Here is a 14,978-nt window from a genome sequence, read left to right as displayed (position 1 = left end):
TGCAGCCATTGAAATTGCTGGCTATTGTAAGATAAATCCCAGCCTTCCATATTTTGCTTAATAACAGATTTTTTTTTTAACTGCAAAGCATTAATGGAGTTCAAATTCCAGCCTGGCTTAGAAGATCATGAGTAACACTCTTAATTTAATGGTTTTGTAGGCTCTTGAAGACATTGTCATCTATTAAAGAAAAAAATTAAAATCACTCTTGAAAGAAAATGTCTTGGGTGATCAATGAAAAAGATTTGGAGATTAGGGGAAGAAGCTCTTAAAATTTCTACCAATTTTTTACCTAGTGTGACCTAAACGGGTCAAATAAGAGGTTTGCCTACAGCTTCAAGGAGCTAATGGAGTTTTAAACACTGAAATATTGGTTATTTGCCAAGGTACACACTGAAAGTACCGCTTGAACAGGAGCAGAATTGAGTATTGAATCCCAGGATGCTAGTTTTAGGTTTGCTCCCAAAAGGCAGACAGCATTTGCTATCCCCTGCCCTTTGCCCTAGGAGTTAAACACTTTCTGTAGTACTAAAGAGTGTTCCTGAGACGATGTGGGGGTCAGGTAAAATAATCAGTTCCCATCCCAGTGGCTCCAGAGCACCGCCCCTGCATTTGTGTCCTTTAAATGTTAGAGCCGCCACCCAGATCCCGGTACTTAGCTAAGGTTCTCCGTTTATTTTCCTGGATTGCGCTTGAAAATCTTTTTCAGGGAGCCGATAGCTCCTGAGTTCCAAGGTCTTAACTGCTTTTCACAGACTAATCTTACAAGACCTTTTAAGCTGGCGAGAGACCTTGGAGAGTGGATGAACAGGACCTTGGGGGCAGGGAGACAGGGAGTGGCCGTGTTCCCGCCGTCTGCTGGGATCTGGCGGGTTCGGGTGGAGGAGATGAGGCTGGAGTGGCTGGGCAGTCCAAGGTTGCTGTTCACCACTTCGGTGCGGAATTGGAGCTGGACTTGCTGAACACTCCTCCCTCTCCCCCTCCCCTTCAGCTTCCTTTTCCCTCCCCCCGGAGCAGCTACGGCAGCAGCCAGCTGCAGGAAGCGGAGCCGGGCTGAGCGACTGGAGAAGAGTAGAGGAACTGGGGTATGGGGGTTCAGCCGGGGCAGAGGGGCCGGGGCCCCTTGAGAGGGCCTAAGAGGGGAGCGGCCCCAGGCGTTTGGTAGCGCGTGAACTGTACTGGAGTCGGCGCGGGGCGGCACGAGCGGAGGCGGAGGCGGGGCCCAAGCGTGGAGCAGGGCTGGCTAAGCTGCTGCCTCGGGCCCTGCCCGGCTGCCTCCGCCGCCGCCGGAGGCTATGGAGCAGGCTGGCACGAGACTGTGGGCGACAGAGCATCCACGACTCCGGCGGCCCCTGCCGTGGCTGCTGCTGCTGTCTTTCCTACTGCTGGTGGTGCTGCTGCCCGGCCCGGCGGCCTCCCAGCTACGGTACTCGGTGCCTGAGGAGCAAGCACCGGGCGCACTCGTGGGCAACGTGGCTAGAGCGCTGGGGCTGGAGCTGCGGCGTTTGGGGCCTGGCTGCCTGCGCATCAACCATCTGGGTGTGCCCAGCCCGCGCTACCTGGAGCTGGACCTGACTAGTGGAGCGCTCTTCGTCAACGAGCGCATTGATCGCGAGGCGTTGTGTGAGCAGCGGCCTCGCTGCCTGCTTAGCTTGGAGGTGCTGGCGCACAACCCTGTGGCGGTGAGCGCAGTTGAAGTGGAAATATTGGACATCAATGACAACTCGCCGCGCTTCCCGCGGGCGGACTACCACCTTCAGGTAAGCGAATCGGTGGCGCCTGGAGCGCGCTTTCACATAGAGAGCGCGCAGGACCCCGACGTGGGCGCCAACTCAGTGCAGACCTACGAGCTCAGCCCCAGTGAACACTTTGAGCTGGACCTTAAACCCCTGCAGGAGAACAGTAAGGTGCTGGAGCTGGTGCTGCGTAAGGGCCTAGACCGCGAGCAGGCAGCCTTGCACCACCTGGTTCTCACGGCTGTGGACGGGGGCAGCCCACCCCGCTCAGGCACGGCGCAGATCTCTGTGCGCGTCCTAGACACTAATGACAACTCCCCCGCCTTTGACCAGTCCACTTATCGCGTCCAGTTGCGGGAGGACGCACCCCCAGGCACATTGGTGGTAAAGCTGAATGCCTCAGATCCGGATGAGGGCTCCAATGGTGAGCTCAGATACTCCTTGAGCAGCTACACCTCGGACCGAGAAAGGCAGCTCTTCAGCATAGATGCCAGTACCGGGGAAGTGCGAGTGAGTGGGGCGCTGGATTATGAGGAGGCCTCCTCCTACCAGATCTATGTGCAGGCGACTGACCAGGGTCCAGTGCCTATGGCGGGTCACTGCAAGGTGCTGGTGGACATTGTGGATGTGAATGACAATGCACCAGAGGTGGTGCTGACGGACCTATATAGCCCAGTGCCTGAGGATGCTGCACCCAACACCGTTGTGGCCCTTCTCAGTGTCAATGACCAAGACTCGGGCCCCAACCGGAAAGTGAGCCTGGGTCTGGAGGCCACATTGCCTTTCAGGTTGAATGGCTTTGGAAACTCCTACACACTGGTGGTGAGTGGCCCTCTGGACCGGGAGCGGGTGGCTGCCTACAACATCACAGTGATAGCCACTGATGGGGGAATACCACAACTCACATCCCAACGGACACTGAAGGTTGAAATCTCTGACATCAATGACAATCCACCAAGCTTCCTGAAGGACTCCTATTCCATCTACATCCAGGAAAACAATTTGCCAGGAGTGTTGCTCTGCACTGTGCAAGCCACAGACCCAGATGAAAAGGAGAATGCAGAGGTGACCTACTCCCTCCTAGAGAGGGAGATTCAAGGGCTGCCAGTCACCTCCTATGTCTCCATTAACAGTGCCAGTGGCAGCCTTTATGCTGTCAACTCTTTTGACTATGAAAAGTTTCGAGAGTTTTTTGTGACTGTGGAGGCCCAGGACAAGGGGAAGCCACCACTGAGCAGCACTGTGACCGCCAATGTGTATGTGGTGGACGTGAATGACCATGCCCCTCACATTCTGTACCCTACCTCAACCAATTCGTCAGCAGCCATTGAGATGGTGCCTCGAACTGCCCCTGCTGGCTACCTGGTCACCAAAGTCATAGCCATGGATTCAGACTCTGGACAAAATGCTTGGCTCTTTTACCATCTAGCCCAGACTTCTGACCTGGACCTCTTTAAAGTAGAGCTGCACACAGGAGAAATTAGGACTACTAGAAAGATAGGAGATGAGAGTGGTACCACTTTCAATCTGACTGTGGTGGTCCGTGACAATGGGGAGCCATCACTTTCATCCTCTGTGGCCATTACAGTAGCTGTGGTGGATAGGGTTTCTAAAATTCTCCCTGACACTCAGAGACATGTGAAGAGTCCTCGGACATACTCTGAAATTACACTTTATCTGATAATAGCATTAAGCACAGTATCTTTTATATTTCTTTTGACAATCATTGTTTTGAGCATCATCAAGTGCTACCATTACACTGCATATGGCACTTCATGCTGTGGAGGCTTCTGTGGAGTGAGGGAGCGGTGCCCTGCAGAACTATACAAACAGGCCAACAACAATATTGATGCCAGGTTACCACATGGCCTCAAGGTGCAGCCTCACTTCATTGAGGTTCGAGGGAATGGCTCCCTCACCAAGACCTACTGCTACAAGGCCTGTCTGACAGCAGGCTCAGGGAGTGATACTTTCATGTTTTACAACACAGGGGCCCAGACAGGACCAGGGCCTGGGGGAGCCCAAGCAGCAGTGACTGACAGCAGGCACCTCACAGGCCAAAGTGGGCAGAGTGCTGGAAACCTGATTATTCTCAAAAACGATGTTGTTTCTCAAAATGAGGTGAGATAGTGTTCAAGGGGTATATTAAAAAAAGTCCTGTATTTTCACATGCCCCCTCCCGATATCATGTGGTTGGCTTTATTGAATTATTCACAATAATGACAGGTTATCTGATAAATTAAGTGTTAATAGTACCTCCAATTTGGTCATAATCTGCTGTTTCTTCTCTAGAAAAATAGCACTAGAGAATTGTTTTACCTCCCATTTTTTTCACATGTAGGAGGACTTATTCATAAAGTTGTCTGAGAAGTGAAGATTAGTCTTAAATATTTGAATGTTAAAGTTCAGCTTTGTAGAGCAAAAGAGCAGGTCTGGGAATAAAGATTATGGTTTGAGAAGTAACATTGTGAAACTTAAGGAGAAAGAGCTTCTGTTGTATCCCCTATAGGAAAAGTTGGGTTCAAAAAAATCATTTTTTAATTCCATAGGAATGGTTCTTTACATCTATGTATCTATCTATCTATCTATCTATCTATCTATTTATTGAGCTCTGAGACCTCTAGGGGCTGGTGCAGTTATCTCTATTTGGGTGTTTATACCTTGGGCTGTATGTAGTACAAACTGTCCAGTTAATCTCTGGTGATTGCACTGAATGAATGTGATAGGATCCTCTGGAAATGCACATCAGAGGTGATAAAGCCATAAACTATAGACCTCACCGTGAAGCCAGTTTCCTTTGGCCATATGATGTGGTCACTTTTCTGTAAGGAGGTGATGTTCCTCATGTCAGAGGAAATGAATAATGGTAAGGCAGAGAGATTATACATTTTTATGGTTGGGCAAGGGAGATATTAGAATGACTGAATTAGAGATATGAGGGAATGGTGAAAACCTGGACATGCTAGGATCAGGGAGGAAGAAAAAAAGAAATGTCCCCTAGCCACCCTTCTTGGCATACTCTGAATTCATTTTAAAAGGATATTCCTGCATTTAGTTAAGTTCAATCTGTAAACTTTTGATTCCCTCTTCCACTCCTGGAATTTTGATGAGATAAAGTAACTTTATCAAGCCCCTAATGTCTCTTAAGTTAAATGACAATACTTCAAAGCACATGTTCATTTTCTGGATCTAAAATTTGGTTTGCAATGAACTACAGAAAGCTTAGAAAGTGGATAGCTTCATGAAGACAGGTGTTAGTAATGTGCTAGTTTTAAGAAGTTATATAGGCAGATAGTTCATTATTGTGAAGAATGCACATAAATTATTGAAAAATGCATAGATGTGCAGGAGTGTGTACTATACTTGTCTCTGTATGCATGCTTGAAGTAATAGAGATTGTCTTTGTGGTACTGTAAATTTGGATTTCAAAAGACAAAATTTTGTCCCATACATAGTGATGAATTATCTTTTGAAACAACCACGTTCTACTTAGGTCTTTTAGAACTAGTACAAATTGAGTTAATAATATTTGTCTCTCCTATATTTTTGTAATGTCTTTTCATTGACATATTGCTACTTTTTTAATGTTCATATGGTCACATTATAAGTTCTTCTTTGAGTAATATAATGCTTAAGCACAGAATTTTCTGTCCTTGATTGAGAGTAGAATTTCCCATAGACATTGTAGATTTGTTATCAGAAGACCCTGATGTTAGTCAATGCTGTGTAACCACAGGATGTAGATTGCAGATCAAGAAAAATGGGGGTGGGGGAGGATATCAAAGAGTTTCCAGAATTCTTTAGATGGTAGCTTTTGAAAGCATGTGAAAGGGCTTAGTTTTAAATAAGAATGCTCTAGACATTTGTTTAACAAATTCCTGCAAGTTCTTTGGGCTTTGGTTGAGCTGCAGGTGGTGAAGAGGCTTGGAAAGCTAGCCAGGCAAGCCTCAGTTTTGCCACCAGCTGTGACCTGGAGGCTCAGATGCGTGGCATTCTTACTCTCCATCTCATGACTCAAAGCTTGGGGGCAGTTTGATACATGAAGTGTTTCTGTCTTACATGACCTGTATGTTAATAGGTACCTTGACATACAGCTCTTTAATCTAGGGAGAAAATTGTGACAGAAAATCTTGTGGAATTTTCTTTTGGAATTTTGCCGGGAGAGTGCATGGATTTAATAAAGGCAGATTTCTGCTAACCACTTCTGAAAATTCAACGAAGAGTCCCAAATTATTGCAGGTATAGGGAAGCAGTGAGTCACTTTGCTGTAGCAAGGCAAAATGGAAGCAAAAGTCAATTCAATTTTGAAAGTCATTATTGCTACATTAACTTGTTAATTTCCCTTGTTGAGCTTTCTCTTTCTTTACCTAGCTACTTTAAATGACAGGAAAGCCCTGAGGTGTAATTAATGCCACATGCCTACAATAAAATTGGGTGGACATTGAAAAGGGAGAGTGAAGGAATGTGTACTCACTGACCACCCTGCTATGTAAGAAATACTCTGCTTTGCAATGTGTATATGTGCGATTCCACTCCCTCCAAGTCATACATTAAACAAACATTTATCAACATCTAACATAAAAGAAAGCTCAGAAAGGTTAGATAACAAAGTTACACTGCTAATGGTATTTTAAGTCATTTTTTTTTAAACTCAAAGACTCTGCTTTTTTCAATAGTAGGAAATGACAGAAATCCCAATGTTTATATTTTTTTGATACAGGATTGTCAAGCATTTAGTTTATCATTAGTTCACCCAGTAACCTAAACCAACTGTTTTTGGAAAGAGTAATTTCATGCATGGAAGCAGATAACAAAAGGGACAATCAGTCAATAAAATGTTACTCCCAGCTAATATATTTTTATTTGTTTATTTGCTTTACTATTGGCAAAGCTTGCTAGGATATTTTATCCCTGTTCCTCCACTGATCTCTTTTTGCTTAGTAAACATAAGCATTTAATACCAGACTTTAATCTTTTTGGTGACTTTACCGCCCCCCCCCCCCATTATATTATTTCATGAGTCACCTGTGCATTGAGGTTTTTAAAGCATCTGTATACAACAGGGCAGAATTTCTTTTTGGATATTTTTGAAAATTTGGCACCCTCTTCAGAGTCTCTGTGAAAAGAAACTGAATTTTAAGATAGATTCTATTTATTTGTGGTGCGAATGCTAATGAGTCACTATGAGTACTCTGGGAAGATTTGTTCAACTGCACCTTAGTGGGGCCAAGTGGCACAGCATGTGGAAATAACAAAAGAATAGTAGAGACAGCAAGTTTGGCATTCACTTTTTCTTATTTTGAAGCAATTTATAGACATCAAATTCTCAGTTATTTCACCTTAATTCCAGTTGTTGTGACCAGAAAGAATTAACCCTTTTTTCAGTGCCACCTAATTTATTTCCTCCTGGGACTGACTTCTCTATCTGCTGACTCTGTCCGGGAACACAGTTTACTCTCATTGTAAAGACATAATGGTGAACTTATAAAAATTGTACAATGGTTAGAATAGACCAAGAAATTGTATCTTTGAACTTCCATTCCAGTGTTCCATCCACTGATGGCCACTTTTTAGGGGGTGGGGTTGTTTTGTTTTGTTATTTCATTTTGGTTATCAGATTGCTTTTCTGAGTAAAGGTTTGTTTTCTTTGGTTTGTAATATAATAAATTCTTCACATTACCTACTCCCTTGCTTTTTCTACAGACTGCTGAGCCAGATGGAATTATGGCTGAGTTCTTCTGCCTCTTCATTATGCACATATTATGACCGATGGAGAAATCTATTTAATATGACTTGAAAGTCATTGACCTGCCCTTTCTTCTGACCCAGGAGTGAGCCACGATATGGGCATCTGGTCTAACTCAGTACACTGCAGGGACACAGCCTGGCATATAATATATTGTCTATTGGTGTGCTGCCTGCTTGACAGAATAGCAGCCAGTTCTGGATACTTGCCTTGGTTGGCTACCAAGTTTTGCTCTCAATGAGAGGTCAGAATGATGTCGGTTTACAAATGTTTGAGGAAAATTTGCCACCACCAGTCCCAGAGATTTAGCTGAATTTGATTGAGTTTTAAAGGTGTCTTTGAATGTGACTTCTCCAGGACTTCACCTGGATCAATGTTTCTGTGTGATTTATAATATGAACATAAATTTAGCTGATTCATATTGTTACAGAGTTTCGGTCTGCTGGGAAACTGAGGCAATGCAGAGACTCCCCTTTAAGCCCAAATTCTTATGATCAAGTTAGAAAGATTTTAGACATGTTTCAGAGTTATAGGCATGAGTTTATTAGAAGGGATAGAAAAGGGGACAGGGGACACTCTCAAGGTAGAGTGGATTCCCTCAGAGTGGAGAGGGATGGCACGCCTCTCCTGTCCTTCAGTTTTATTGGGATCCCAAGGAAATTTCCAGAGAGTCCTACCCAGGTTCACCTCTTGACTTTTGACTGACAGTATGATGACATCAGATTTTGAAGTCCCCACTGCGATGTCAATGCTAGGTGACTTTGGCCCATGTTGACCAGTTCTAATTGGAACCTGTTCTTATAGATTTTATGGTGAGGGGGAATTATTCTTATTTCCCTGAGTTCTGGGATCTGGTTTGTGTATGTCACAAAAGTCTCCCCTTTCAGGGTATCTTGTATTCTTATTGACATTTTGGGGCCTACGCTTCTCCTGCAAGATAACAGTTTGTTTGTTGAGAAATGTAACATATCCTGTCCGCCTGAGCCAGTCAGGACTGCCGGTAAATTGCTTTTTTAAAAGTGAAAGCATGTGGGGGTCAGCACAATGGACCTAGTTTTTAGAATTTTTCCCTAAACCTCATGTGTCTGCCCCTTAATATGATAATATTTTGAGTATTATAATCTATAGTCATAAGTTTAAGAGGATTCCTTAGTAGTGTTTTAAATCTACTAATCTAAAAGTTATTTAAGCTTTTTTTTTTTTTTTCCAAGAGTTTGAACTTGACCTATGTAAGGAAATATCTGACATTGCACAGGTGAAGAGAGATTTTAATTCCTTTCTGGTCATGCAGGATCAGAACTCTGGGCTCCAGGGAGGTATACTGCTCTGAGTGAGGGAGCAGCTTCTACGCTAGCAGGCCCTGCATCCAGAATTAAGCAGGCCTAGCACTTTCTGTTGTACTGAAACCTATTAGGTATGTTTTAAAGTCATGTTTATTTTATTTTCCTGGCTCTGTGGTTTAGGGTTGTAAATGACTATGTTCAAAGCAAAGTATTCCACCCAGAATTCTCAAATTTATCATCTTATCATTTTGACTTACTAGAACATCAGGAGGTAATATAGTAACGATTGGATGAAATATTATATTTCTTTTTGACTTAATGTACTCCTTTTTTACTGTTTTGCAACAAATTGCCAGGAATTAGTAGTTAAACTACTAATTTAGTATCTCACAACCCAGTACCATGTGGTTGAGTTCTCTGCTCAAGTTTTCACAACTCTGAAATCAACATGTTGGCTGGGCTGAAGAGCTGTATACTGTTTTGGAGGTTCGGGGGAGAAATTTAGGTCATTCAGATTGTTGGCAGAACTCAATTCTTTAGGGACTGAGATCCACTATTTGCTGGGGGGTCACTTTCAGCTTCCAGAAGTTGTTCTCAGGTCTTGTCCCATGGCTATCTTCAGAATTGGCGATGGAGAATTTTCTCTCACATGGAATCCCTCTCATACTTTATTCAAATCTCTCTGATTTCTGCCTTTGATCTCTGAACTCAGATTTAAAGAACTCATGTGACTAGGTTAGTCTACCTGGATGATCTCCCTTTCTTAAAGACAACCAAGCCACATTATGTAACACAATCAAGGGTCTAAGATCCACCACAATCACAGTCTTGTTATTTGGTACATCAGATGTGAGGTCTTGGGAGAATCTTAGAATTCTGTCTCAGTTTTTATCAATGTTCACAAAATATCACTATGAAAAATATTGTGGATATGTTCTGAATAGAGTCCTATTAAGAAGGAAAAGGAGATATTGTATGTAGTCTCAGGTCTGAGAGAGAAATATTTTGAAGGTATCAACGTAGATTTCTGTGGTAAAAAGTTAACATTATTTCACTGAGTATATTGAGTTAATGAATAAAATAGGGTGTTTTAGCCTGTTTTACTTTAAATATGTCTTAGAAGAAGTGATTAATTCTTCTGTACTCAAATATTCTATTATATAAATCATATATAATACTATTGCAGGATATATTAATTAATATAATTCTGATAGAAACTCAAGTGAGTTCTTGTTCTTCAAGATGCTGCTTCACCCACATGAACTAGTTGATTGAGTTTTTCCACATCTGGGGTTTTGTGAATATTGTTCTACTATAAGACTAAAACAATAGTAAATACTGGAGTTCCTTACCAATGGAAATCAAGTACATCCCAGAACTAAAGAATGGTTAGTGCAAGGCCTTAATATATATCTTGTGTCAGATATATTAGTAGTCAACTTTTCAACCTGAATTTTTCTAGAATTTAATTAAAAATTCTGGAAGAAACAATTATTACTTTTAATTTTGTATTTTTTAAAAAATAAATCACTATTGAGGAACTTGGAAATAAAAAGGAGGAAAAAAGAAAAATATATGTCATTCCACATAAATTTATTTAAAACACAGACTTTTGTGTTAGAGGAACCTAAACATGACTGTTAGCCAAATTCATCACCAGTCAAGCAAACAATTTAATCTCTCTAAAGCTTTGATTTTTTTTCATTTTTGTAGCAAAAATATGATAATGTTGACCTTGCATGATAGTTCATTTTCTTAAAATATTTTAAAAACCTACCAGATTCCAGAACCCTACTAGGTTCTGGGGATATAGCTATGGATTTTTTAATATCTGAGGACACTCATATGTCATGTGAGTAAACTGCTTTCACAGAATTTATGGTCTGACAAAGAATTAGGATACATACAATAATATATGCAACGCATATTTTATTGTCTAGTAGCAAATGGCTACTTAAAACATATTAATTACTTTCTCTTTGCCTTTTCCCTGTCTGATCTTACTGCCATAGGAAATCTCATAACTCTGATTCTCACAAATGAATCTGAGAAACATGTTGTTGCCAAAGAACTATTGTAGAAAATAGCAAGCAGCATGACAAATTAAATGTATCATTGAGGAAGTGAGATTGTGTAATGAACTCAGTTCCCATTCAATCCTGGTAGAACTGTGCCTTTCAGCAAAATGAGGTTGGTGATTTCATTCCAAAGATCAAGTTGCAGCAGTTTTCATCATGAATGTTAGCCAATCATGAAAAAAAAAAAGTTGGCCACATTTACTTAACAGATGTCAAAATCTTTCTTGAAGGAAGGTTCTGTCAGCTGAAAAGCTAACTCTAGTGCTCCCAATGTCAAGGGAATATGGTGATGATAATTAATAAAAAGTATTTCAGTCATATTTTTATGTTTATAAATGGTCTGCAGGCATGCACAGGTCTGTATTTCCCTCCTCTTCCTTTACTCAGGAGTAATGTTAACTGGGTATGATTCAGATAAACTGCATAAGCTGGAAGCAACTGAAGAGTCTGAGAAGCTGGGCCCGGGGGTATAGCTCAGAGGTAGAGCACTTGCCTAGCATGCATCAAGGCCCTGGGTTTTGTCTGCAGCACTATAAAAATTGTTGCTTCTAACATTACTGGTAAAAGATCAGAGCACCTTTCATTGGGTCTGTAGATAGTTGTATGCTATTTTATATGGACTATCCCTAGCATTTTATGAACTTAAAAACCAAAAATAAAGCCATCTGCATATTCATATCTTACCAGCAGAGTGGAATAGGATCAGAGAGGGAGGCTGATTATGTGGGGACCTTTGAGATAAAGTATCCCAGAGTTGTAACTTTTTCTGGACCTTGACTTCGGCTCAATCTTTGAACACCTCAATCTAGCCAGTCCCAAATCTGTTGGATGGTTAAGATGCTCATCACTTCTCCTCTGGGTGTTATGAAGAAGTATGTTTAGGAAATATTTTTCATCCCTTAATTGTAAGAAGGAAAGGAACAAGAATTATCGATACTTTGAAATAGTATACAGACTATTTGGTTTTTGTCTACCAAATGTGTTAATTATAACTCAAAGAAAATACAAAATACAACCTCCATTCTCTCATATTTCTATTTGACTAGACTTCAATATTCAGTGACAGAGCCACTTTAATTTCTGTTCATGAAGAAAACATCTAGAGAAGTGTGCATCACAAGTTTTTCATAGTAAAATATGGGTTAATTGATTTAAAATAGTGATTGATTTTGTCCCCAGTGATTCTGAGTAGCTTCTAACCAGCAGTCATCAGGTGCCCACATCTTCTTCTTTGTCCCCTCCACTTTGACAGATTGTAGACGGAGGTGGGGAAATCCCATTGTACATGTGGTGCAGAATGAGTGAGGGTCTTTTCAGATTTCAGCTACTCCCTGTTAAGCAAAGTAATTGAGTGAGGAGGTAAGGCACTCAGAGAAAAGCAGGGAACAAGTACAGTTTTATGAATAGGATTAGGTAACAAAACAAGATCAAACTCTGCCATGGTTTGTTTTTCTCTCTCTAGTATTCGTCTTTAGTCAGTAGAATTGGCTCTTATCAGTTGCTGGTATTATGACTGGGCACATCCATCCTGGGTCAAACATGCTGCAGTCTGCAAATCCAGCAGCAGATTGCAGTCCTCTGCAGTTCAGCCAGGCCAGCAGAACTTGTATAGTTGTGAGCACGGCGATAGCTAGAATTCCGAATTGAGGATATGCCCCTAATGGGGCCTTTGAGGGCAAAAGCAATGAAAGATTTTCCTGTCTGAAGGCAGACTCCCTTTCCCTTTGTGTTTTAGGATCACAGACCTTTATTGGCAAGGTAAAGCCAAAGCTAGCCCTCATAACGTTACTAAATGTGGTTTTTTATGACATTCAATCTGTGAGCTAATAATTTAATTTTCTCCTGAAGTGTTCTATATAGGGATATCATCCTAGAGTTGTACATGAAATGATTCTTTCAATATTTTTGTTTAGCTATCTGAAAATATTTAAGGGAACAGCGAATCAACTAAGAGCAACCCTGGGAAAATAATTGTTTTGCCATTTTAACAGAAAACTCCCTTTGTGATTTTGCAGCCACGACAGCCCAATCCTGACTGGCGTTACTCTGCCTCCCTGAGAGCAGGCATGCACAGGTATGTATTTCCCTCCTTCCTTCACTCAGGAATATGTTAACTGGGTATGATTCAGATAAACTGCATAAGCCAGAAGCAACTGAAGAGACTGAGAAACTTGGCGGGGGGTATAGCTCAGTGGTTGAGCACTTGGCTAGCATGAGTTCTGTCTGCAGCACTATAAAAATAAGACAAACAACAATGACAACAAAAACTATGAACCATTATAGATGCTCTGTCAAGAATGCAATATTTTTTATCTTGATCTATTAGTTGAAACATTGGAAGTGATAGATGTTAAATGGTTCTCAAATTCTGGGAAATGAGAATCTTCTATAAAATCACACAGACAGATTTCTGTGTACTTTCACCAAAATTTTCTACAAGGATGTGTCAATTAAAATTTTTTAAAATTTATATAAGGAAGTAATTTTAACTTTCTTCATCCCTTTTACCTACACTTTCTGTTCCTCACTTTAAAAATATAGCTAATATTGATGCTTTCAAACTTCAGTATATTATGCAAGGTATATGCACATCTATCTTATTTTTCTATCTCACGTTGACTATTATATCCTGTTAACCACAGCAATTAATTGCTAGCTGGCTGTGGTGGTGCATGTCTGGAATCCCAGTGGCTCAGAAGGCTGAGGATCATGAGTTCAAAGCCAGACTCAGCAACTTAGTGAGACCCTAAGTAATTTAGCAAGAAAAAAGGGCAGGGGATGTGGCTCAGTGGTTAAATGCCCCTGGGTTTAATCCTCAAAACAAAACAAAACAAATAATTGCTATTCTTGTTAATGTTCACCTCTGTTAGTGTCTTCTCCATCTTTTTGCAATCTTATTGTCATCAATAGCATAAACTTTTCAGAGGATAAACCACGTGCAGGGCCTTTATTGAATATCTGGAGACCAAATCTAGCTTATTTTAAATTAACCTAGAGTAATAGCATTACTCTAAGACTCAGATTGAATATAATTTTGCTTTTTCTACTTAGTCTTTTTGACAGTAATTGATTAACTACCATTATTCCCAGAGCTGATCTAATATCATGCTATGGGGTCAAATAAAATATTCATTATTTGTGAGTGTCTTTGGAAACCAAATGGGGAGGACCAAGAAGTTAATGATCACTATTACCCAAAGGATTTAATTTTAAAGAAGAAATAAAACTCCAAACGTAAGCCCCTCAAAATATCTGGGCAACTGTTAATTGAATCTTCACCAAACTTAGACCCATGTTTAAAGGGTGGGCTTACAGAGTATATGTAGAGTTAATGAAAAATTCGTTCTAGCCGATTAAAAATACATTAGATTAAAATAAATTAACATCCTCTCAAGCATTATAAATGAGCAAAAATCATTATTAATGGATACTATTTCTGAATCAGAAGCAATCAGAAAAGGCCTGAAAATTGTAGTTGACTTGGTAGGATGTCATATTGGAATCTGGGTTATAATTTGAGGCCAGAAACACTCATGCAGATGCCAGAACACTAAGTATCAGAAGGAATTCTTTATACTAAAAAATCCAATTTATGCTTTTGTCTGTATCTGAGCTATTGGTGGAACCACACAATAGATAAAAACATGTTTAAAGTACTGACTCTTACTCTTGAAATTGAATTAGTGCTTTGCTTGAAAAGTACCCAAACTATGAGATGCACCTTAAAAACTACATTTAAAATACAATATTAAAACATATTATATCCTTGTTCTACTTTCAAATGAAAAAAAAAGCCAAATATGCTCCTATTTAGATTTCAATTAAGATATTATAAGATTTAAATAGAAGAAATGAAATAGTATAGTACATTGAACACATATTAGAGTTGTAAATTTAAATGATACTCATTTTTTTCAATACATGTGTTTGACCTCTTGGCCTTTCCAGCCTCAAATATCATGTAACTGCTCTTCTGAAAATTCTGCTTTGAGCAGAACTGGTTCCAGGATAGTTACAAATTTATGAATCTGATTGAGTCCATATAATTGTTGGTAAGATCCCAAAACATCTGAAGATTATATTTATACAAAAAAGGAAATTCTAGGTTGAAGATAAAGGGAATAGTAGTTGAAGG

The 14,978-nt window shown here is 40.7% G+C and overlaps 1 protein-coding gene across 2 annotated transcripts in view; it reads left to right on the top strand.

Moving 5' to 3' along the window:
* The first annotated feature begins 1,088 nt into the window (after positions 1-1,088).
* The window catches only part of Pcdhac2 (protocadherin alpha subfamily C, 2), a 41,690-nt gene continuing 27,800 nt past the window's right edge, over positions 1,089-14,978 (top strand). For both annotated transcript variants that reach the window (XM_071612305.1, XM_027927478.3), the window contains exons 1-2: positions 1,089-3,857; positions 12,859-12,917. In XM_071612305.1, the coding sequence (XP_071468406.1) occupies positions 1,296-3,857; positions 12,859-12,917 (2,621 nt within the window). In that variant the 5' untranslated portion in view covers positions 1,089-1,295. The remainder of the gene's footprint in view (positions 3,858-12,858; positions 12,918-14,978) is intronic.

The sequence above is a fragment of the Marmota flaviventris genome, chromosome 5, assembly GCF_047511675.1.
Source record: "Marmota flaviventris isolate mMarFla1 chromosome 5, mMarFla1.hap1, whole genome shotgun sequence".
Lineage (NCBI taxonomy): Eukaryota > Metazoa > Chordata > Mammalia > Rodentia > Sciuridae > Marmota > Marmota flaviventris.
Note: the sequence above shows the minus strand (reverse complement) of the source record. Positions and strands in the feature narration are given on the sequence as shown.